This window comes from Zootoca vivipara, chromosome 7 (genome assembly GCF_963506605.1).
Source record: "Zootoca vivipara chromosome 7, rZooViv1.1, whole genome shotgun sequence".
In the NCBI taxonomy this organism is placed as follows: domain Eukaryota; kingdom Metazoa; phylum Chordata; class Lepidosauria; order Squamata; family Lacertidae; genus Zootoca; species Zootoca vivipara.
The window spans coordinates 41,286,793-41,310,876 of record NC_083282.1 but is presented as its reverse complement, the minus strand read 5'-3'; the positions used below and the strand labels follow the sequence as shown (position 1 = coordinate 41,310,876).

The 24,084-nt window shown below is 40.6% G+C and overlaps 1 protein-coding gene across 1 annotated transcript in view; it reads left to right on the top strand.

The window, feature by feature from the left end:
* The window catches only part of ELAVL4 (ELAV like RNA binding protein 4), a 74,567-nt gene that overhangs the window by 13,023 nt on the left and 37,460 nt on the right, over positions 1–24,084 (top strand). The window contains exon 2 of the mRNA XM_035122527.1: positions 11,940–12,180. Within this exon, the coding sequence (XP_034978418.1) occupies positions 11,940–12,180 (241 nt within the window). The remainder of the gene's footprint in view (positions 1–11,939; positions 12,181–24,084) is intronic.

Below are 24,084 nucleotides of genomic sequence, written 5' to 3'. Positions count from 1 at the left end.
CTATCTAAAAGTTCGTAAGTAGAAAAAATCCTATCTAAACCGCATCCAAGATGGCGGACAGAGCTCCATTTGTAAGTAGAAACATTTGTAAGTAGAGTTATTCGTAAGTAGAGGTACCACTGTAGTAGCATAAAAATACAAAATGAAAACACAAAATAACTTAATAAAACCCCAAACAACTGAGATGGTCTCTGGTCTCCTTAGCAACCTCAGCATTTTCTAGCTGGTTGGGCTAAGCCATTTGCAAAGAGTTTGCAGAGATGGCCTATGTATCCATACATTTCTGAAATCGAATTTTTTTAGGACAGTGGAAATTGAAAGCTCATCTTCCCATTGTGCATAGTTTGTTGGAGAGATTTCAGGAGGAAAAACAATGAGAGATCTGAACATAAGAAGAGCTTGTTTGATCAGACCAATGGCCCATCTAGTCCAGCATCCTGTTCTCACAGTGGCCAACCAGGGGCCCATGGGATGCCAGCAAGCAGGATTCAAGCACAGGACCACTTTCCCCTCCTGTGATTTCCAGCCACTGGTATTCAGACGTATTACTGCTTCAAACCGGAAGCAAAGCATAGCCATTGTGGCTAATAGCCATCAGCAGCCCTCTCTCCCATGAAAAATCCTATTTTTAAAGATAGAAGTTCTCAGCATTGTGATGCTGTTTGTATATGTCATTCTTCAGACTCATCTCTGCAGATACTTGCTTGAAATATAAGGAACACTGTAGTTAAACACAACAAAAACAGCAAAAGAGTACATACCATTACTTCACAATAATTTTAAACAGAAAATGAATTTCTTGGCTAGAAAGCAAGTTTATTTTTGAATGCAAACTAGATAACAGCAGAAAAGTATGTGAGCTGTGAGAAGGTTTACCCCATGCACACTCTGAGCAGCTTCTAACACATGCAGGACAGCCACATTGAGAGAGCAAGGGCACAATTGCTAATGCCTGCATTGTATCTTCATTGGCTTCGCCCCCTCATGGCATTTACGCTGCCATTGGCAGGCAGTTTTAAAAACTTAATTGCTACTGGAATTTCTGAGGGAGCAGATAGTAAGAGAAGATTTTACTCTTCCTGCATTCTGTGATGTCCACTCCATCCCTGCCCCCCAAGCCTGAAGTTCTGGGATAGTTTTTTGGTAGACAGGTTCTGCTCTATCTGTTTATGCCTCCATGGGCCACTTTCAAAATCTAGGTGATGGGTGTGTATGACCCCTCTAGAGAGGCAGGGCTCAACCCAGTGACTGACAGCTCTAATATGGGTGGCATTAGAGGCACAGAGGAAGTGTTGGAGATGAAAGCAGGGCTGAAGAGGAAGGAAGGGCTTGGGGTTCTTGTCGCAGGGACAGGCAAGGCGAGCAGGTTGAGGGAGCCTCCACTTGGCTCCTTCCCAGTATCCTCACTGTCAGGCTCCCCCAAGTCGGGCACCTCCCCAGGGTCCCTACAAACCATCTACCTGCATCGTCCTGATTCGACCAGCCCATGACACTCTCTCTCTCTCTCTCTCTCTCTCTCTCTGTGTGTGTGTGTGTGAGAGAGAGAGAGAGAGAGAGAGAGATGGTTCCACTCATCATTGGCATGTGACCCCCCCCCCCGTAAGTTAATCACCAGGGAATGTTGACCTTGGATAGAAAAGGGTTCCTCACCTATGATGAGTGCAGCAAACTCAACAACACAAGAATACCTGTTTGCTAATAGGAACAGAGACTATACAGAAAGTGGTCATTTTTGCTCTGTTAATTAAAAATATATGTGCTATTTTTGTCGTGGAACAAACTCTTTAAAAAAAGCCGGAGCTCTGTGGTTATGCTAGAACTCGCTCAAGAGTGCAATCTACGTAGGGATTTATAGCTAACACTGTTTAATTAGAATAAATATTGGAGTAAATTTGGCAATATATCTTTGTCACATACATAGTTTCTGGCGTGCTCTGGTCCATGGGGTCACGAAGAGCTGGACACAACTAAACAACGATGACGATAGTTTCTGGGATAATTCTTTTTCTGTGAGCGACACCTTGGTGAAAATTCAAGCTTTTGTTGTGAATTTTGTCAGCATTTTTGACTAAAATAAGTTTATTGATGCTCAGAAACATTTATGTAAGGATAGGTTGCATATAGCTATGGAGCACTGGTGATAATCAGAATGCACATGATTTTTGCTTTCTAATTCTCACAAGTTTTACACATCAAGAGCTGTCTTGGATTTTTCACACTTGGAAGGTAATAGTTGCAGACCCCTAATAGTGTACAGTAAGTTGGACATACCTTACAGATGTAGTCTTGTATCTTGTATTCTAGATCATGAAAACAATGAGTAAATGAAGCTTGTATATAAGTAAATTATTTGTACTCTTCCTGCTCTGCTTTGTTTCCAACATGGCCCTCAGGGCTCACTAGTCCCAGTCTTGACTTGCTCTGTGACCATAACTGCAGCAATAGCTTCACAGCATCTACATTGCTTCCATTTGTCTCACCCTTCTGGTAAAGTTGTGTCTGTGCTGGTTCACCAGTGGAGCCAATTTGGTGCTCCCACCAGTGTGCCCATGCAGCAGTAACCGTACTGTCACCTTGTAAGCAGCTACTGCTGGGGGCTGTTAATATGGCTTTGTCCATTAGATAGAGCCACTCCTGTCTGGGTGGCTCTCTCCGTTACAGAGCAAGGGCTAAAGCAAATGTAATAGCGTGTGAGATAGGGATGGAGCAGAAGTTTTATTTAGTTCTTATGTCGTGATTCAGTTCTTAGCTGTGAAACCTGCAGTCCAGAGTAGATGACTCTTGGGACACTGTTCTGTGATTCTCATTTAAAGGCAGACCTACCTAATTTGCACTTTTCAAACTGAAGCACAGCCATCCTTTAAAATTCTGGGACTTTCTGAATGCAGAACACAGGCTGTACCATTGAGCTACTGCCCCTCTGATTGGATTCTCGCTTTTCAATGACTTCTGTTATACTATGGAGAAATAAAAACCAGCAGGAGATCTCGTCAAGTCTTCTTTGGACCTAACATTATGCTAGGATGCTTTTTAAAGAAACTCGTAGCCGTAAGCATATACTTCTCTCTTGGAAATGACATTGGCCTAATTCATGCACTACATTAAAGTACAGTATAGTAAAAAAACAAAAAACCTGTCGTTTCATTGTGAGTGTGCAGTCTGCTGCTGGAACACTCTCATTCTGCTCCGACCCCTACTCGTGTTGTCTTGGCTTGTTGCGTCTGAAGCCAGGGAGGCTCACAAACCAAAAGTGATAACCCAATGGTTTGATGGAAACAAACCAAGAGCCTGGATTTGGATGTTGTGACAAAGCAGACTCTGGCTTGTTTCTGGCAGCACAGCAGAAGCAGAGCAATAACTTTTCAGAAGCATGTACATTAAGTTACAGTTTGTTCTTGATTTAATATGATGTGCAAACCAGTCCATTTCTCTCATGCAGTATGTCAAAAACCAACTAATGTAATTGAGACAGAAGTAGAAATGCAAAAGTAGAAATGTGAGTCTGGGATCAGAATTACAACCTGTTCTGGTACTTTCTCTAAGGGATCAGTTTAGAGGGGTTTCTGGATGTACAGACAGCTGCAATATCTAGGAATGCCTTTTCCCTGCTTTGGGTAGCGTACAAGTGCACACATTCCTGAAAAAAGCAGATCATCCATTGTTACACAGCCATTAATCATATCCATATTAGATTACGGAAACACACTACATGTGGGGTTGTCCTTGAAAAGTGTTCAAGAACTCCAGCTGGTACAAAATGTTTTGGCCAAAATAATTTCTACTGTTCACTTTTCTGACCATATTACTTTGGTCTTAAATTACATTGGCTTCTACTTTGTTTCTTGCTCCAATTCAAGGCACTTGTTAGTACCTACTTTGGGCTGCCTTTGAAGATGACCTGGAATCTTCAATTGGTCTAAAATGCAGCAGCCAGATTACTGGCTCGGTTTCCATTTAGAGCTTATAAACCCTGTTGTAGAACAGCTGCATTGATTACCTGTTTCCTGGCCCAGTTCAAGATGCTCATGCTAATTTTTTAAACCACTATATGACTTAGGTTCCAATAGCTGAAAGATTGCCTCTTTCCCTACAGATCATCTTGGATTTTAAGTGGTTCAAATGCCCTCACCCAAGAGAAGATTCTCTCTAGCATCCCTGAAATTGTGAAATTTCTGCCTAGCATAGGTGCATCTGTTACATGTATCATGGCTGAAGATGCGCCTATTTACCCTGGCCTTTGACACTATTATATATGATTTTAGAAAGCAATTTACAATGATATGCAGGCATACTTATCCCATAAAATACAATATAAAACCCTGTAAAGGTTTAAAACATAAACTTCAATATATTTTTGTTATTTATAGTTCAGTTATTATGCAGGTATTTTGCCTGTAGTATGAAACCATAAAAGTGCCAATTTTTAACTTACTTGTGTTACAGGCTGAATCTTAGATTTTATAGAAAAGTTGTAACGTTTTGTCACTCAAAAATTTAAGCATTGATAAGCATCTGTTAGACCAGAAGCTTTTATTTTTCTTGACAAGTTATTTCTGCAAATAAGAAGTTCTGTTTTTTGCCATGGTTCTTTGGAAAAATGTTGATGATACCCTCATACATTTTTGCAGGTTGTTGTGTCAAAATGCAGAGGGTTAAAGATTTATTTCAGGGATATTGGATTTGCCTGGAGGCAGAGATACTCTGAAACTTAGTTTTCCCCTTTTATTTTGAGTTCATAATGTATTTATTAAGTAAATAATAGCAAGTCTTGTTGTGCAGTACAGAAGCTTTAATAAAAATAGTAATTGACATTGAAACTTGGCAGTTGTGTTATTGAGAAGAAAATGCACTTTTGAAGGTCCCACAGATAAGCTTTTATATTATTTCCATGGTGTTTTTTCAGATACCAGCCTAATTAAAGAAGAATAAGTTTATTGATTGATATATTAAGATGTTATGCCCTGTCCTTGAAGCACATTATCAGGATTACTTCCAATAATTTTTTAAAAAGCACTATGCAATAGCTAACACATAACAAGAAGACATTGATTGCCCAATCTAAACAAATTTAAGCATTTATCCCAATGTTTTAAATAGAAGAAATTTAAATAGAAGAAATTAAGTGTTTGTTTAAAGCTGTAACCTTATGTCCACTTCTCTAAGAATAAGACTTCCTTCTGAGTTTCCATGTAGGAAATTGTGTTGTAACTCACCCTTTCAAATCAACACTCGTGAAAACCTTGGATTAGGATTTACCTTATACTTGATTTATACTAGGATTTATCTTATACTTGAGGGGCAATTCTGTTTTGGTCAAAGTGTGACATGAGAGATTGGCTGGAGGTAAGAGAGAAGACATTAACTGTCTGATATGATTTGATCACAAGGATCATCAGTATATCCTTTTGCTTTCTTCCAGTATTATTCTAACATTTTGGCTAGTGGAAATACGGGTTTATCATGTCCGCACAAGATGAAAGATTTGGGGTCTCACATTTTAATTCTTCGTTTCCTGGAGTAGTACAGTGGTACCTCTGGTTGCGGACGGGATCCTTTCCGGAGCTCCAGTCAGATCCCGAGGTTTCCACAACTGGAGGGACCGCTTTTGCGTGTGTGGCGAAACACTTCCGGGTTTGCCGCTTTCGCAACCCGAAGTTTACATTGTTGTTTAGTCGTGTCCGACTCTTCGTGACTCCGTGGACCAGAGCACACCAGGCACTCCTGTCTTCCACTGCCTCCCGCAGTTTGGTTAGACTCATGTTGGTAGCTTTGAGAACACTGTCCAACCATCTCGTCCTCTGTTGTCCCCTTCTCCTTGTGCCCTCCATTTTCCCCAGCGTCAGGGTCTTTTCCAGGGAGTCTTCTCATGAGGTGGCCAACGTATTGGAGCCTTAGCTTCAGGATATTTCCTTCCAGTGAGCGCTCAGGGCTGATTTCCTTAGTTTACGTTACCCCAGGGTAATGAAAGCCGAGGCGCTACTGTAATGCTATACCAGCGACTGAGGATGGGTGACTGTTAATTTTGGCTTCTTATTTTTTTTGCAATATTAAGTTCGATTCTTCACATTTTCAAATCAGGTTGTGTGTGTTTTTTTAAATGGAAATTTTTCCTAATATACAAATTTTTTGCATGGATTCTTTTTAACATGCATATTTTTTGCGAAGTATTTGTATTTTTCACTAATAAATGCATTTATATGCACACCATACCCCACTATAGGCATATTTTACATATTACACAGCTGGAGAACAATATTGCAAACATTGGAGATGTGAATTGTGGAGGATGGCTGTGTTATGGTTTGCATATTATTTCAAAAAGTGTGAATTAGATAAGTTTGCTTTTAAATGCAAACTGAATCAATTTTCTCCCACATCCCTATCAGCCACAAAGTAAGGATCAAGAAGCCGTCAAAGTTTGTGGCACACAAAGTTAAAAGAGTATCTCACCACATAATTTACTGGAACCTGAAGACTTCCAGTGTGGTGTAGTGGTTAAGAGCGGTAGACTCGTAATCTGGGGAACCGGGTTCGCGTCTCCGCTCCTCCACATGCAGCTACTGGGTGACCTTGGGCTAGTCACACTTCTCTGAAGTCCCTCAGCCCCACCCACCTCACAGAGTGTTTGTTGGGGGGGGGAGGGAAAGGAGAATGTTAGCCGCTTTGAGACTCCGTCGGGTAGTGATAAAGCGGGATATCAAATCCAAACTCCTCCTCCTCCTCCTCCTCCTCCTCCTCCTCCTCCTCCTCCTCCTCCAGGGAAACAAATTCAAGAATACAGTCTCCCAGTGCAATATTATTGGCAAAGTTCTTTTCAACTTTTTAGAAGTACAGTATAGTCAGAGTGAGACCTCTGTGATAACAGGTGTTCTACAAACAAGAAGGGAGTTTGTTTGTTTGTTTGTAAAAGGAGCATGCAGGGGACCACAGGTCGGCAATTTACACTACTAAAGTCATGATGGGTGGAACTAATACCCCTAGATTGAGTTTATCATATTAACTTAATTACAGTACTTAGTGTGCTTTCAAAATACTTGATTAACTGGACATGGATTTTCTGTCTTATTAGCTGTAACTTGGACTGGGTTAATATAGGGATTCAGATAATCAAGAAAGGAGTATTAACTGTGTTTTGTATTTTGTTTTCTATGTGTAGACTAGCTAAAAAAATCCGTTAGCCATAAGTCAGGTTTCTGAAACATGGATTCTATACATGCTGTGGTTATATCCTGTGAGATTTCAGGCATATTTGCAATGGTGTGTTGTCTGTGAAAGATTCCATCTACTGCAAAATGCATGGCAGTGCCCCAATTCAGCAGCTTCATCTAGGTTTGGAAACTCCAATATGCACATGTCATGATGCTTGTGCATCCTGAAGGTTTTCTTGCTAACTTAAATAGAGAGGGATGGGCTCTACCAAGTGTGCAACATTAAGTGTGTATGGGAATAGGAAAGCCCACTTATCAGGAGCTCTATGTGTGTTTGGGTGTTAGGCTTTGAATTACGGTATTATGGTCTGGGGAGAGCTTAATGCTCTGTGGAACAGCATGCTGCATCTGACCCATCATTTTGTTGCTGAGCATTGTTTGAAGAAAAAGGAAGGGTGTTCCAGGAAAGGGCAGAGATTTAGAGGTTAATGCTTAGGTGCAGCACTTGCATAAGCTCAATTTCCTCTTCTCACCTTTTAGTCCAAACTTTTTGTTGATGGACAGGGGATAGGAGAGGAACAGCTTTATGTTCTACACAGATAGCTCTTTAAACATGGGTCAAAAAGTGGCAACTCTACATGAAGTATATACAGGCTGACTGTTGACTTGTCTCTCTTATTTAAAGGAATGTGGATTTTTGCTTCTTGAATTGTTTTGCTGGTCCACAGCATCCATCAGTATTTAGATATGAAATCTGCTTGATGCAGCTGTGTGAGCGCTGTGTAGATGGGGGGGGGGGATGTTCAGTTGAATTGGGACTCCAGAATACAAGTGGAGATTTAAGGTTTGAAATGGGGATGGGAGCAGGGGGGAAATGTTGCTTTAGCAGCAGCTCATATAGCCAAAGCCTTTTTCGGAATCTTCCATGTTACATGAACATACAGTTGTATGAGGAAGAGCCAAGGCAGAAATTTCCTGAATGGCTGTGAGTCCTGGAAGACCTGTTCCCTGCCTTTCAGGCCTTTTCTTGCCTGACTTGGGAGCGTGGGGCCCTGACTGATTCCAGCTACAAAAGCTGAAGCTGCTGAACAGACTCTTGGGCTGGGGTTTTGTTTGGGGGTTTTCTGTTAAGGGAGGTTATTGCTGTTGGCTTTCTCTGTCTTTATTTTAGATCTTGTTCTGATTTACGTGGAAATTATTCAGGTTGGTTATGTATTTCGGTTGTGTACTGGCAGTACGATGGAGCCATTACTTTGATCTTCTACATCAGTGGCTCCCAACACACACACACACACACCACCACCACCACCAAGAGATCGCTTGAAAATTACTGAGGGTCTTGGTGCAACACTTAATGATTTTTCTGCCTGTTGTAGCTATTATAACATGCACTGCTAGATCATAAGGATGTATGTCCAGTGCCTTTGCCATACCTATTGCACTGTATAGGCACCTCCACACTTGCACATGATCAGCACACATGTGACTGCTGACTCGTCTGTTGTTTCCAGTGCCAAAAGGTGGCTGGGGGCGGAATGGACTTGTGCAAGTCCAGGAACAGACTCCCCTGCATAACCAGGAGTGTACTCCATGAAGTTTTGGCCCAAAGTTTGGCCCATGAAGTTTGTGTCCATCATTATTTGCCACCTGCTCCTACACCGCCAGCTCCACTGTTCTTGGGTCTGCAAAGTGGTCTTTACAAATTGTTTCTCAGAACTGCACTTTGAGGTATATGTGCTTCCTGTGTTTATATCTAAAAATACTAAAGCAAACATTACATTCCAGAAGTTCAAAAACCAACATCGAGTTAAACACTAAGAATAATCGTATTTTGATTTTGCTAGCACTCTTAGAATTTGAAGCAGAGTACAGTATTAAGCAGTAGGCTAAGTCCCCCCTTACTTCCACAACTTCGAATATCATGTATGTGGTCTTCCTGAAACAAGAAAGCTCTTGAGAAAAGCTTTTGATTACAAGTGGTGCATGAAACAAAATACTGCAATGTGGAGTGCTTCTGCCTAAGATCACAGCCAGCTGTGCCCTCACCCAGTTTCAGCCCCTTCCCCTTTTCCATTCTCGCCCTGCCAGTCAGCATTCCGTGCCTGCTGAGCCATTGACATTAGACAATGTTATTTGCATGGATGGTGTTGCTTTGGCTGCGTAACAGTTGGCAGGTTGAGAATGAGTTTGCCATAACTATACATTGGTCTCCGCCCCTGTGAGGCAGCTTGCCCACCTGCCCAAGTCCCTTGCCCAGTGCTTCCCAAGCATCCAACAGCCAGCTGGTTTCCAGGCACTTGGGAACCACAGTGTTAGGGTTTGTGCCAGCCCTGTGCTTGGCATTTTCCAAGGCTGGCAGAGCTACTTTCTGCAAGGATCAGCTGTGCTAGAGTTTCCTACAGGGAACTAGGTTGCATATTTTTTCCGGCAGACTTGAAGACATTGCCCACCAGCTGATAGGTGGTGACTACAACCCTGCTTTATGCATATACTGGCTGCATGATAAAGTTCCCCACAGAGAACTCGGTCACACAGCTGACCCAATCATGCCTCTGCCCCACACCTGATATCACATATTAGGCAGGTGTGTATATTTTGGAGGGGCAGATTGGGACCCATGCCTTGCCTAACTTCCCTACCCCGTGTCTGTACTTTTTCTACCAAGTCTGCAAGTCCCTCCCCCAAGATAGTTTTTCTGAGGCTTGTAAGAAAATTGCTCTCCTAGCCATTTTTGCAAGAGGAAGTGTCATCTTCCTGATGGTAATTCTGTTATTTCAAAAGATGCATTGAACCTTCCTGTAAAGTCACTGTCCAGTTCAAAGAGTAACAATCCCTTGATGACTAAGGATTCCTTGGCATAGCTGCCAAGTTATCCCTTTTTTTAAGGGATTTTCCCTTATGCTGAATAGGCTTCCTCGCGAGAAAAGGGAAAACTTGGCAGCTATGTTCCTTGGGAACCCAATAAGTATTGTGATTTTTCTCCTACTCCTATGCGTCAAGAAGATTCTGATGAGGCAAAGGATGTGTCTGTGCATGCATCAGATGGCAGAGCTGTGGGTTCCTGGTGAATACTTGTGAGAATTTCACATAAGGCAGCATGCACCTTGCATTCACACACCTGTCTATGAACAAATACAATTTGTTAAATGGTCATTGCAGAGTAGTTCGTGTCATCAATAGTTTGCCCCCAACTATTTTATGTTCCTTTGGCACAATATCTTGTATAATTAAAGCCTAACTAATTTCCTTTCATTTATTCATACGTAAAATTTATTTCTGAACTTTCATTGCTATTGGCCCATGTAAGGAGGCAACTTTGAAATCTGTAGCATTTGAAAATTGTAGGTTATGCTCAGAACCATGTTTTTGTTTTTTCCTCTTCTAGGATAAGAATAGAACTGTTAAATGCATCAGTTTGGTTTCATAACTCACTATGGCATACTGAATAATAGTGTGATGGAACGGTGAGAGATTCTTCTCAGAAATAAAGTTAAAGCATCTTTAGGACCAGGTGGGGTTGCTGGGTCTAGAGGTGGTAGCTCTCCATTTGAATCATTTTAAGACTCTGAAAGAGGGCACAACTTTTCTGCCCTCCTCTCAGTTCCTATGCCCAACTTTGTATCACATCTGCTGTGGAAGACAGGGCACTGGTTTTGCACAGAAAATCCAAGTTGGTAAAAGGAAATAACGATAGCATTTCCCTTTTTCCAATCCCCACCTCTTTCAAGTTAAGAAAAACAAACATCCCTAGATCACAATCAGCATAAGTGTATGATAGAAGATTCAGGACAGACAACAAGAAGTACTTTTTCATGCCAGGCTATTTTATTCAGAGGGCTAGTGCACACATGTCTTGCTTGCATGGTTCCCAAAGGCTTCTGGTTCACTGGGAAGCAGAATTCTGAGCTAGATAGGCCTTTGGTAATCTTTGGTTAGCAGGTAATTTCTTATGTCTTAATGAATCATCTTGAATAATTCTGTATGATTTTAAAGCTTGTATATCCTTAAAAGAAGAGAAGTTGGCTTAATAAGAGTTTACATTCCCTATCTTGTACTCCCTTTTTAAACAAAATATATATATGAAGAGGTTCTTCCAGTTTCAGCCCAAGTGGGGCTGTTTACTTGTGCAACATTAGCTCAAATATATAAGTATTAGCAGTTTCAGGCCTTTAGTGTAAGAATAAATCAAAACAAGCCTTTGGTGATAAATGTAACTGAAGAATCCAAGCTTTTCAGTGATACAAGTAAGTGTGTTTGGTAGAAACTTGAGAGGTTATTGCTTCAAGCTGATCACAGTCACATCTTTCTGTAGCTTGAATGCCCTAGATAAACCTGTCACAGCGCTGGGTGTTACAGTAATTAAATAGCTAATGTATTTTTACCTTTTCAGTTTCTACCTCTATATGGGACTCTTCCACTTAAACGTAACTATGATTTTAATCATAGTCATTATACCTTAAATCAATTAAATTGGTGTGGTGTAAATATACATTTGTGAAAAAGGTTACACCAGGAAAAGAGAAATTAGCTTTTCATTAACAAAAAAAGGAGGAGGAAAAATAGACGGGGAGGTTTTATTTGCCTCTGCATCTTGGTATGTGCTCTCTGCCAAAGACTAGCATGACCTACTTTACAACAATAGCAGAAGAATCAAGCTGGGTTTTTTTGTTAACTGTCTTAAATTGGCCATGAATGCTACCTACGTATTCATTTGTAAGTATCTTTTAAAAATAGCAACTGTATCTCAGGCTTTTAAGATGGTATTTCCCTCCCTTTTCCTTTCTGTTCTAGATAATTAGCACCATGGAGCCTCAGGTGTCAAATGGCCCAACATCCAATACAACCAATGGACCTGCCAGTAACAGTAGGAACTGCCCTTCCCCTATGCAGACGGGGGCTGCTACAGATGACAGCAAAACAAACCTCATAGTCAACTATTTACCCCAGAATATGACCCAGGAAGAGTTCAGGAGCCTTTTTGGGAGCATTGGTGAAATAGAGTCCTGCAAGCTTGTGAGAGACAAAATTACAGGTAAAGTGCTTCATTGTTTTCTTATTTCTTGAGATGGGGACTTGCATGCCGTGGGCTTCTTTTTCTTTGACCTCTGACAAGGTCTTTACGAGTTGCCAAAGTTTACTACATCTTTTTTATATAAACACTTTACATTGCCCAGCAGTATAGAAATCTTGTGTCCATGCTTCATTACGATACTTCTCTCAGTCTTCCAACACCAGTGGCATGAAGTATGCTAGATATTCTGAAGAAGAGCAAATCGCACAAGCACCTGTGTGTGAAATTACAAGATGAGGAAGCTGAGATGCCTTAGACCTAGATGAAAGTAGTATCATCCATATGACCAGGCATTAACCATAGCTTTGATGTAACACACGAGGAGGGGCTGCACACCTCACCTCCAGGCTACACTGCTACTTACCAAGGGGGTGAGGGGTAAGACAGTGGGGATGTCAGCAATATGTGGATATAGCGGTGGAACCAATCCAGTGCTTCACCAATTCTCCTACAGGCTGCCTGATGAAGCATCATACATATAGTTGCTTACTGTGAACGGAGTACCATTAGGCCTAGGTGGTGGAAGTAGAGCAGGGGTTCTCATGGGGACTGAGTTTCTAAATCACCACAGAAAGGGCTGGAACCATGGGAGGTGAACCTGTTTGCAAGTAGGTCACACAACTAACTTATAATTTCAGCTCCCTTTCAAAATTAGGACCATTTTAGTTTCTTTTACAGTAATAAAAATGTGTATTCTCTTTTAAGTTATCATACTGTTCCTCTACCCCCCCCCTCCACTTTATAAATTAAAAGACGGTTCTTGTGTTGGTTCAGTTTAGTTCATCATTTTGGATTGTTTTCTATAGACAGTTTGGTACAGCTTAGCTGTAGTATGGTAATCAACCTTTTCCCAGTACCAGAAAGGTTGACTAAATTCGGTATATTCTGGACATAGTTCGTTGGGGTTAATAAGCTAGGGTTGCCAAATTAGCTAGGTAAAGCAGCTCATCTTGTTTGCTTCATTCGTTATTGAGAAGAGAAGACTGCTGCTAAAATGTGCAGAGGAGTTTACAAACTTCCTGCTTTAGTTTCTTTACTGATCCATTTATTTCATTGTAACAATAATAATATATGACACATTGTGAAGAAGCAAGCCTTGTAACCCAGAGGGTTTAGGAACTATATTAGATTGACAGATACAGGAGCATGTGGTTAAGGATTAATGGTGTCTTGGGAGGAGCTGGTAAGTTAGGGAGGTTCAGGAAAGGGTTTGGTGAAAGAATGGGTCTTACAAAATCAGCTGAAGCAGTAATGGATATGGCTTGAAGAACAGGGAAGACTTGCAGACATAGGGAACAGTGATGAAGCTTCAGGGGGAACACAGAAGACCTGTAGACATGGGGAATAATGATGAGACTGCGGAGAGGAACAATGGTGGCTCAGATGATCACGGAGAAGGCAAAAAAATGCAGATGAGAAGAGCTAGTTGAGAGTGCAGTAATGGAGAACATTTAAAAGTAAGAACTAGAAGCGTAGAACATGATCAGGAACCAATGTAAAGGTTGAAGTGACACATTTTGACTTGGTTGAAGAGAGTAGAGGTGGCTGAAGAGGACTATGGAAGGGGAAGTTTGGTTATCTAGGAGAGAGGTGACTAGAGAGTGAAGAACAGTTAGAGACTAAAGAGCTGTGTGTGGAATTTAGATGTGCACATTGGGGCTTAAACCTCCCTCCGCCACATTTCATAGACCTGTACATCATTTCAAAACCCAATTCCAAAAGTCCTGGGACTCTCCAGAGTGTCAGTACCATGAAAAACTGAAGCTGGAGCCAAAAATTTATTGGGGTTATCCATGGGAATCTCCATCCCAGCTATAAATAGGAAATTGAATATAGGACATTGAAAGAGATTTAGGGGCTGCTTGAGTGTAAGAAAAGAAAAGAAAAACAGTCAAGACTAACTGGTATCTCAAAGAGTGACCAAAAATATCTATATACAGTTAGTGGGAAAAGCAGTGAGGATGAATATCATCTATCTGTAGACATGCTAACTAGAAGTAAGCTGAGGATGTGGAAAAGGCGGAAGGCAAGTAGATGAGAAAATTGAAGCAGGGCTGAAATAAACCAAAAGAGATGGGATGCAGGTAATTGAATTGAAGCTGATTCAGAGCTGGAAGAGCTGGAAAATAGAGACCGAAGAAGATCATATGGAGGATTGGAGAATGTACAGTAGATAGAAATTTTAACTGGGTTGTGTACACTTCTGCTTGGCTACAACATTTCCTGTGGGATAAGGGGAAGTTGTATGTTATATGGAAGATGAATTTATGGGCCTAATAGGTGAACAGTGCTCATTTGTATTTCTGTTGAGATTCAGATGTTAAATGCTTAGTATATATTTTAGCAAATAGGCCCTGCCATATAATGTGCTGAATTCAAGAAAGTATAATGTGCGGCACAAGCGGTATGGCACCTGGCCTTCTCATCAGCATCTTAGTGAAAGAACTGCATTTGTTAGTCCCTGTGCAGTTCTGTGGACAGAGAGATGGCTTGAGAAATCACATTGGTTGCAACATCAGCATCCTTTCTGAAAGGATGTTTACTTCTACATATATGAACTATATATGAATTGTCACCCTTGTGAAGGGTGGAAGGAACACAAGAAGCTGCTGTATCCCAAATCAGACCATCGGTTCATCTAGCTTAGTATTGTCTACCAGGCAAAGTCGGAGATTGAGCTTGGGATCTTTTGCGTGCATCTCAATTGCTGTCCCACTGAGCTGTGACCCTGTCACCAGCTGCACTACATTTCAGGCAATGCAGCAGTGGACAGAATTAATCTGTAGAGATTCAGGGTAGACTCAAGTTGCTTTTTATTAAGTTGCGTGAGCCTTCATAAGAATTTTGTTTTTTGGTCCTTGTTGGCCCATGTCCTGTCCCAGCTGTACTGAGAGCCAAGCAAGGTTCAACTGGAGCTGGAGTTGCATGGTATTGGTCAGGGGGCATTGAGCAACATTCTTGGGAGCCAATTCCATATAGCATGGAGAGCTCAAGATTCTGGAAGAGCCAGCAGGCATTGTTTTGGCGGGGGCCTGAGTTCATCCGAGAATCTAAATGGCAAAGCAGCCTCATGAGCCCCAGATCCATTCTCTTTTGCGAAGAGCCACCAGACAATGAATCTGGTAGAGCCTTGCACTCAGGCATTGCCTGCTAGTCTCCATGTGAGCGTTCTCTCTTCTCTGCCAGCAATTTAGAGGGAATGATAGGTCTTGGGCTGTAACTGAGGTCGTGGAGCTATACATTTTGGTTCTCTTTTTGAGAGAATCCCTGGTCTTACAATGTTTCTTCCGCATTGCCTTAGATTTCAGTCTGGCTTTGAGTCTGAAATTCCTGAGGCAAGCACCTGCTGGCCTATATCCATAGAGATCCCCTGTGCCTTGGGATTACTGTCTGCAGTATCTGAAGATTGGGACATTCCAGGGCAGGCATTGACCCAGATTCCTACACCCCAAAACTTGGTTTCCAAGATGCTGATGAGCATCTTCATAAATTGTGACTGACTTGCACACAGTTTGACATGTTTGGGTAATATATTGATAGGTGTTGAAGGTATGTATTGATAGGTGCTGGAAGCATTTGTGTAACTTGTTTCTTATGTCAAAACAACTTGCAGTAACTTTTATGTTGGAATGGCCATGTGCATTCCCTTTGAGGAATTAATTTATATTGCAGCTTTCACACCTGTACTATATGAAACTGTTCATATTTATAACCTGTTTATAGTTTAGAGTGACTGGCATAATGAAAACTTCAGTACTTCCACTGTTGCAAAGGAAGTAGATTTTAATAGGCTAACACTTAACATCCAAAACAATCTGATGAGAAATTCAGAGTGTATGCAGCTCTGATATTTTAGACAAGTATTTAAATGGCTATTGTAGGGCTGAATAAATCCCAAATATCTACCTGCTGAAGTACCTAAGATGGGGGGTGCTAGCACAACAGAATTTAAAATATTTTTCCAGCTTTCAGTTAACTTAATAATAATGTTCAGAGTCTTCATGCTGGCTTTTAGATAGGTAGACTTTAGAAGCTGATTCATAATGTTGCACATTGCTTTTGAATATGCTTTTAAACAAGCATATTCTTTTACAGAAAAAATGCTAATTTGGTAGTATATCAAACCAAGTTGACTAGGAATGACAGCTCCTGAGACAGCCTTTAATTTGGACCTCAAAACCAAAATTTTAAACTTCAATTGTGTTTAGTAGCTTCCTAGAGCAGGCATAAAATGCTAGTGATTTATATTTGCTATAACTTAGGACAAACTTTAATTGTGACAGAGTTTGGAGGAAATGTCTCAATTTCAGAGTTTTAAAAGAATGAAACCATAAGAAAAAGAAGGCAGGACAGACCACAGATGTTTAGCTTTGTTTGGCAGAGATGTTTAATAAAAGCATAACTTCTAGTTGTAAAGTGTGGTTATTAAATTCTTCATTTACGCTACCTAATTAATTCTAGCATTTTAAATTAACGTTGAAACTGGTCCCTGCTGTATCATTTCAAAGCTGCAGCATATTTTGCCCAATAACCCAGTTGTGAGTTTTAATCAGCTGCTCTTACCAAACAAAGCAAAACAATGGAACCTTGAGTCAATGAACTATCCTGCACAGAGAAGGTACAATATCAGAAAGAGGAAATACTTTTCTCATTTGGGTGGGGTGGGGTTTGAAACCTAGAGCTTAAAACTGAGACTGAATTGAAGCAAATTATTTTCCTAAATTATATTACTCTTCATGTATGATAAACAAGATATGATTCTTCGTACATATAAGCAATAGTGACAGCGTATTTTGGTCAATAATTAAAATACAAGTCAGTTTTTTGTGCATTCCCAAGAAGTATATTATGCTTGTTTTGATCTAGTTTCCTTATATTCAGGGCTTTTTAATTTTTTTCATATACAGTGGTACCTCGGGTTACAGACGATTCAGGTTATGCGTTTTCAGGTTGCGTACCGCGGGAAACCCAGAAGTACCGGAAAGGGTTACTTCCAGGTTTTGCCGCTTGCGCATGCGCAGAAGTGCCAAATCACGCCGCGGGATACGAACGCTGCGGGTTGCGGACATGCCTCCATCACGGATTATGTCCACAACCCGAGGTTCCACTGTAAACTGAAGTAGCAGTTGCGAAGTAGCACTGTCTTCACTAAAAATTAACAATTGCAAACCTATGGAAGCCTTGTAGATAAACCCATGACATTTGCTGGCCTGTAGTAAATAAATAGCCATAGCCTGCTGGAGGCTGGCAGAAGAGGGAAAGAAAGAAAGCTTCATTCTTCTGGTAATATTCCTTTGCATTTTTATACTGGACATATAGGAGATTGTTCTGTGCTGGGCACAGAAGAGGAACAGGGTGCACCATTCCTCTGCTGTCAATCCACTCAGTCACCTACATGTAATTCCTGGTTGCCTGTAACTACCAGGCTAGTGCTTAACACAGGGCTGAGGCATGAATTAGAGGGGGGAATCTTTGTAACTGTGCATCTTACTTTCCACAATAGCCTGTGTACATACTTGGAATAATTTGAAAGCAAGCATGGGTTACTTAGGGTGAAACTACACATTATGCTTAATGTGCAGCATCCAGATAGGTCTCTTGTGTTGCTGTTGTTTTAAATTAATTACAGCCATGGGGGAAGGGAGAGAATTGCTGAGATCACAGTGCACGGAACCCTCACCTCTCTAGACATGGCACACATACACACCTGAAAATCCTTCTTCCTCAGCATGGATATCAAGCTTAGGGAAAAAATGTTCCATTAGGCACCAGTTTGCAGGGGGTCGTGGTGGGGAAGGAAGGGGTAAACTGCAACCCTAATCACATTTGGCTCCCGCAGCTGTACTTAATGTAAGAAAAACTAGAGACAGAGAGCTGTATGCCTGCTGCACATAAAAGTACAACATGTAGTATGATTCTTTGCCTGGAGCTCAGCACCACTTTGTTCTCTCAAACCCTTGGGCAAAGTGGTATACAGTATCTGCTTTGGTTTTCATCTGTTTTCCTCAGCTGTGGGGGAGAGGCCATTTTATTCTGAATGATGTGATGAAGTAGCTTCCATCTAGCAGTGGGTGGATTTTCCCCCCTTTTTTTAATGGTTTGAGTCGCTGGGCAGGACGCCCAGTCCTACTGTAAAGAGTTTTCCCATTATGTTAGAATGCCACGAAGAGTCATTGTAAGGAATTAATCCATTTGTGTAAATTAAATTAAATAATTAACTGCATGGAAAAATAGATCATGAGTTCATGGTAGATAGCTCAGTGAAAATACGTACTTAGTGAACTAGGCAATTTCCATGTTAGGGATGGAAGTTAATACTACCTGTATTGTAGTGCTGCTGTTAATAATAATAATAATAATAATAATAATAATAATAATAATAATAATTTTATTATTTATATCCCACCCATATGGCTGGGTTGACTTGTAACACGTATAAAAACATAATAAAGCGTCAAACATTAAAACAAATTGATGCTGTAGCTACATTTGGAATATTGTGTGCAATATTACCTTAAAATTTATATTTAGTAATGTCAAACCGAGAGAGAGAGAGAGAGAGAGAGAGAGAGAAGGAAAGAAACAAGAACTATAAGGTTTTCATCAACTGCTTAAAAGTGAGCAAAGATGAGGCAAGTCAGACCTCTGAAGTGAGTACAGTATTCCATAATTCGGATGCTGTGTTGAAAAACGCCTTTCTCTTATCCCAGCAACCAAATAAATGTCTGCCAGAAGGACATCCAAATCAAAGGGGGTGTTGTAGAACCAAAATTATCACAAGTTTCTAAAGCACTTGAAGCTTTTCACTTTAGAAATTATATCTAAGGAGGGGTCATGATAGAGGCCTTTAAAGAATGCATGGAGGAAGTGAATATATCTGATTTCTCGTTCTCTGGCATAATATTAGAAGTCAGATTCACCCAGTTAAATTGATGAGCAGTGGAGTCAGGATGAGAAAAGGAAAGTGTCCTGGAATTTGCTGCTACAAGATTCTGTGACTACCACTGGATTTGATAGGTTTTAAGGGGAATTGAGACAAATTTCTTAGTGCTTTCGGTGGCTGCTAACCATTATAACTAAACAGAACCTCCCTTTTTGGAGGCAGCGTAACTTTGAATACCAGTTGCCAAGGAGCAAAACAATTGGAGTGATGTCGCTTTTACTCTACTTGTAGGCTTCATAAAGGCATCCGGCCACCTACTGTTAGATACATACCATTGGTCTGATCCAGCAGGCTGCTGTTACATTCTTAACAGTGCCTGCCTTTAGCTGCACTATCGCCATGAAGCAGAAATTCAAAGAAGAGACACTGAAATATGGATATGTTGGTTCTGTGAAGCTTAGCGTTACAAAATATGTTTTTAGTCGGTGCGTTATTTTTGCTACTTAATCCACTGTTGTTTTTTTGGGTGAAGAGTTACTATTTCTTCAAATGTATCTGTTTGTGTGTGTATCATACATGTATGTGTTTTATAAAATTCATTTACATAGATCATACAGTGTTCTACCATCATTCGGTAAATCATTGGACCCAATATTTGTAATGTCATTTAGCACCAAGAAGTAGAAAATAACAGTTCTCTGATATCTGGATTTTTAAAAATAAATTTGGTTGAAACGATGTTTGCTCTGTCTGTTTCCAGGCATTGTCATTACATGTTTTTACCCATAATCCTGCTTTTCTTCATCATATGTTTTTTATTTTAGAAAAATGCTTCACAGTATGCATTTAAATGTGCATTTTCTCTAATTATATGTATTTAAACATGTAGTTTGATAGGTTTAAACGGCATAAAACTATCTCAGTGTTAAGTAAAATTGGGGTGGTGGTGATTAACATCTGATTTGCAAATTTGCAGAGAGTTAAAATATATCCCTGTAAGAGACCATTATTCATTGGTTGGATCTTGCCTCCATGGAACCAGACAAGCAAGGCTAAAAGCCCCAGCAGTTTCAGGAAGGCTTTAGGTTTCATATCAGAATCCAACATTTTAGCAAGAAGCACTCTTCCCTCTTCTCCCCTGTCTAACTCGTAGGGTACCAATACACCTTTGAAAGGCAACTTAACTTCCACTTATCCAGGGATTGGTAGTAGCCCATGGGTAGGCAAACTAAGGCCCGGGTCCGGCCCAATTGCCTTCTCAATCCGGCCCGCGGACGGTCCAGGAATCAGCATGTTTTTACATGAGTAGAATATGTCCTTTTATTTGGGTTATTTGTGGGGCCTGCCTGGTGTTTTGACATGAGTAGAATGTGTGCTTTTATTTACAATGCATCGCTGGGTTATTTGTGGGGCATAGGAATTCGTTCATCCCCCCCCCAAAAAAATAGTTGGGCCCCCCCACAAGGTCTGAGGGACAGTGGACCGGCCCCCTGCTGAAAAAGTTTACCTACCCCTGTAGCCAGTCATGGCACATGCACTCCAGCCTGATTCTGAATTTTAAAAACCCAGTGCATTCAGTACAGTATTTGCGCAGAAATAAAACTGCTAGCACATTTGCAAAGCTACGCCAGATCCAGCATAGTTCCCCACAAGCTCTTTGCTACCTCCACCTACAAATAAAAATTCAGGGGGGATGGTCATGCGTTTCACACCTTGTCAGTGTGTTAACAGGACAGACACCTTCACTTCACTGTTGTATTGCAGGGTATGCTCTAGCCCAGGCACCCCCAAACTGTGGCCCTCCAGATGTTTTGGCCTACAATTCCCATGATCCCTAGCTAACAGGACCAGTGGTTGGGGAAGATGGGAATTGTAGTCCAAAACATCTGGAGGGCCGAAGTTTGGGGATGCCTGCTCTAGTCTCTAGTGCTTATCATGGTATTTGTGTCAAAATATATTTTAAAAATAAAAATAAAAAAATTGTCGAGTAGCACCTTAGAGACCATTGGTCTACCTACCTGAAGGCTACCTACCTGAATCTAGAACCATGGTATTTGTGTGTGTAGGATTTATTACCCTTCTTTAGGATGTAGCATTTTTTTGCTGTTCTGATTTTCAATGTTCTCATCATGATGGGAGGAGGGAATATTTTCTGGTTCCCGTACTTCTCTTGGAAAGAACAGTCTGCCCACCCTGGATAGTCACATGAATCCTTCTCAAACAGACTGTGCTAATCACTGCTTTGTTAGTGTTGGACTCATTTGCTGGTTTCTAGTAACTTTTGTTGTTGTTGTTTCCTATCCACTTCTTTCTTCAAATGTGTTTTTGTTTTGCTTGGAGTGCCGCTCTCCCTTGCATTGCTTGAAATTGGTGGGATATCCCTCCACACAGGGCGAGAGGTATTTAATGCACAGGAAGAGGTTTTTAGTTGTGCTTAGGCACAGCTTTGTGGAAGTCTTTTAAGTGCCCTTCTAGTATTTTTTTTACCATTTGTTTTGAATGTGCGCCTTGTGTTTTGAGCAGATAAGATGATGTGCCCTAACCTCTAATCAGAAAGAATCAGTGCAGTCCTCATTTATTTTATCAATTAATGCCATCAAGAAAACCTGGCTGTCAATTTGTTTCCAAGTTGTGCTGATAAAGCCTTTTACGACTCAGGACCCCATTTATGAGTATCAGAGGCCTTTATGTTTGTGTTCTGAATTGCGGCTGTTCAGACAGTGGCAACAAGGTAATCAGCCTTTTCAGTAGTAGCCCCTTTTCTATGGAATATTTTCCTAAAGGGGCTTGATTGAAAAGAGGATCTCTCTCACACACCTTTGCCTGCACCCTGTCATTTCACTGCCAGTTGATCTGAATGGCCAGCTTTATTGAGGAAGAATACTTAAGACTTTGAACTGCTGTACAGTCTTTTTCTTTTCTTTTTAAAAGGGTAAGATTTGATGTGAACTAGCAGGAAGTGATTAAATGCCTCATTTTGAAATACAGATGGTTATCTCTCATGCTATCTTCTCCTCAGGGACTAGTTAGGAAATAGAAACTTGAATCCCTTTCAAATGGATCACTATTAGGCACATTACATGTGACATTCCCCATCTCCCAATTTTGTAAACAAGATACTAGAAATACCAGATATTTGCGAAATACATGCACCTAGAAACTCACTTCCTTTTGTTTTTGGAAGTAATTAAATGTAGCTGATTGCATACCAGGTGTGCTCATAAGAATAAAATGTGTTATAAACGAGGACCAGGAAATATAAAAAATACCCCTTTTATGGGTTTTTTCCTTCCCATTTGTAGATTTGCTAGAGATAGATTTTGTGCTAGTGCCAACCCCATATGGCCTTCACATACTGCTCGGCATATAGTGTTTCTAAGATAGGCATTTAACCAGCATAAAAGAAAAACACAAAAAAACCTTAGAGAAATATTACCAAATCATAGCCAAGTACTTAAACATTAATTTTCTATAACAGTACAGTATTAAATAAAACTGAATGAGAATTCAGAAAATGCTGTCTTCATAAGGATAGCAGACCCTTCTAGAAATTTCACTGAATCTCATGCTTCGTGCACATGGAGACCTTTCAGATATACAGTGGTGCCTCACTAGACGAATTTAATTCGTTCCACGGGTCTATTCTTATAACGAAAAATTTGTCTAGCGAATCCCATAGGAATGCATTGAATTTTTTTTTTAAAAAAATTGCCCATAGGAACGCATTAATTGAATTTCAATGCATTCCTATGGGAAACCGTGATTCGCTAGACGAATTTTTCGTAAAACGAATTTGTCTAGCGAGGCAACCTCCGCTAGAAAAATCCTTTAAGCGAAAATTTTGTCTTACGGGGCGTTTGTTAAGCGAGGCACCACTCAATCGCAGTCCTGATTCATTGACAGTTGGAATCTGTTACCTTTTGGTCACTTTTTGAACTTGGGCTCTCCTTAGGAAATCACATTATCTTCCATATCCTCTCTGCCCATCCACCATCATCCACCTGTTGGGCAGATTTCCTGCAAAGTTCCTCATCTGCATTTGCACATTAAAATATGTGGACTGGGGATGAATAGGTATTCAGAAAGTTAAATTTTCCACTAGTTTTCCTCATTTGATTTCTCCCGACAGTTTTGAGGGCAGATGCCTATAGTTTAAAATGAACTGATTCTCTATTGTACCTAGCCACGCAAAGAGGAATTGTTAGTGTCCTTTTTACTTACCGTAGCTCTGTGAATTGGGTTCTTCAGCTGATTATCCCCCCCTCCCAACCAACCAGCACAGCTTTAAAGGTTTTTCAAAGTGCTCCAAATATGAGATCCTTTACAAATTTGAACTTGTAGATACAGCTTCCTATGAATGTGTGAACCTGACAAGTCTTCCTGGACATAAAAAATAAATTTCAGAAGCTACTTCTTTTTAATTATAATTTCAGTGCTGCTCTTTTTGGCTTTAGGTATCTTGTGAAGTTTTTCAAATAATGTATGCTATCAGTATCTTGAAATACATTGATAGTTTTTTGAGATATTAACTTGGCTTGAGTTTAAAAGGGATGGATTCTGGCAGTGGGGAAGTAGGGATGGGGATTTGCCCTTTGAAGATGTGTCCATCTTCACGTTTTATGAGATTAATAGATATTACCTAAGTTTGCCTTTAATTGATGTCTTGAGTGGTTGGATTGAAGTACAGGCAGCCCCCCCCCTTTACACAGGGATTACATTCCAAGGCATCAGTGAAATTGCATATACTTGTATCCTATTGAAAAAGCCTGCAAACACCCAACCCCTCATTCTACCCTTTTAGTGACATTTTTATGGCATTTCTGGGTTCGGCACAATACATGTATTCACTGTCATGCACATATTGAACGTGTGTAAACTGGGGGCTGCCTGTACTGAATACACCTACTGAGTGCTTCTGAATTAAACTGGCTACTTGGGCTTGCACCATTTTTTTTATTTTTAAAAGAAGTATGACTTTGCCC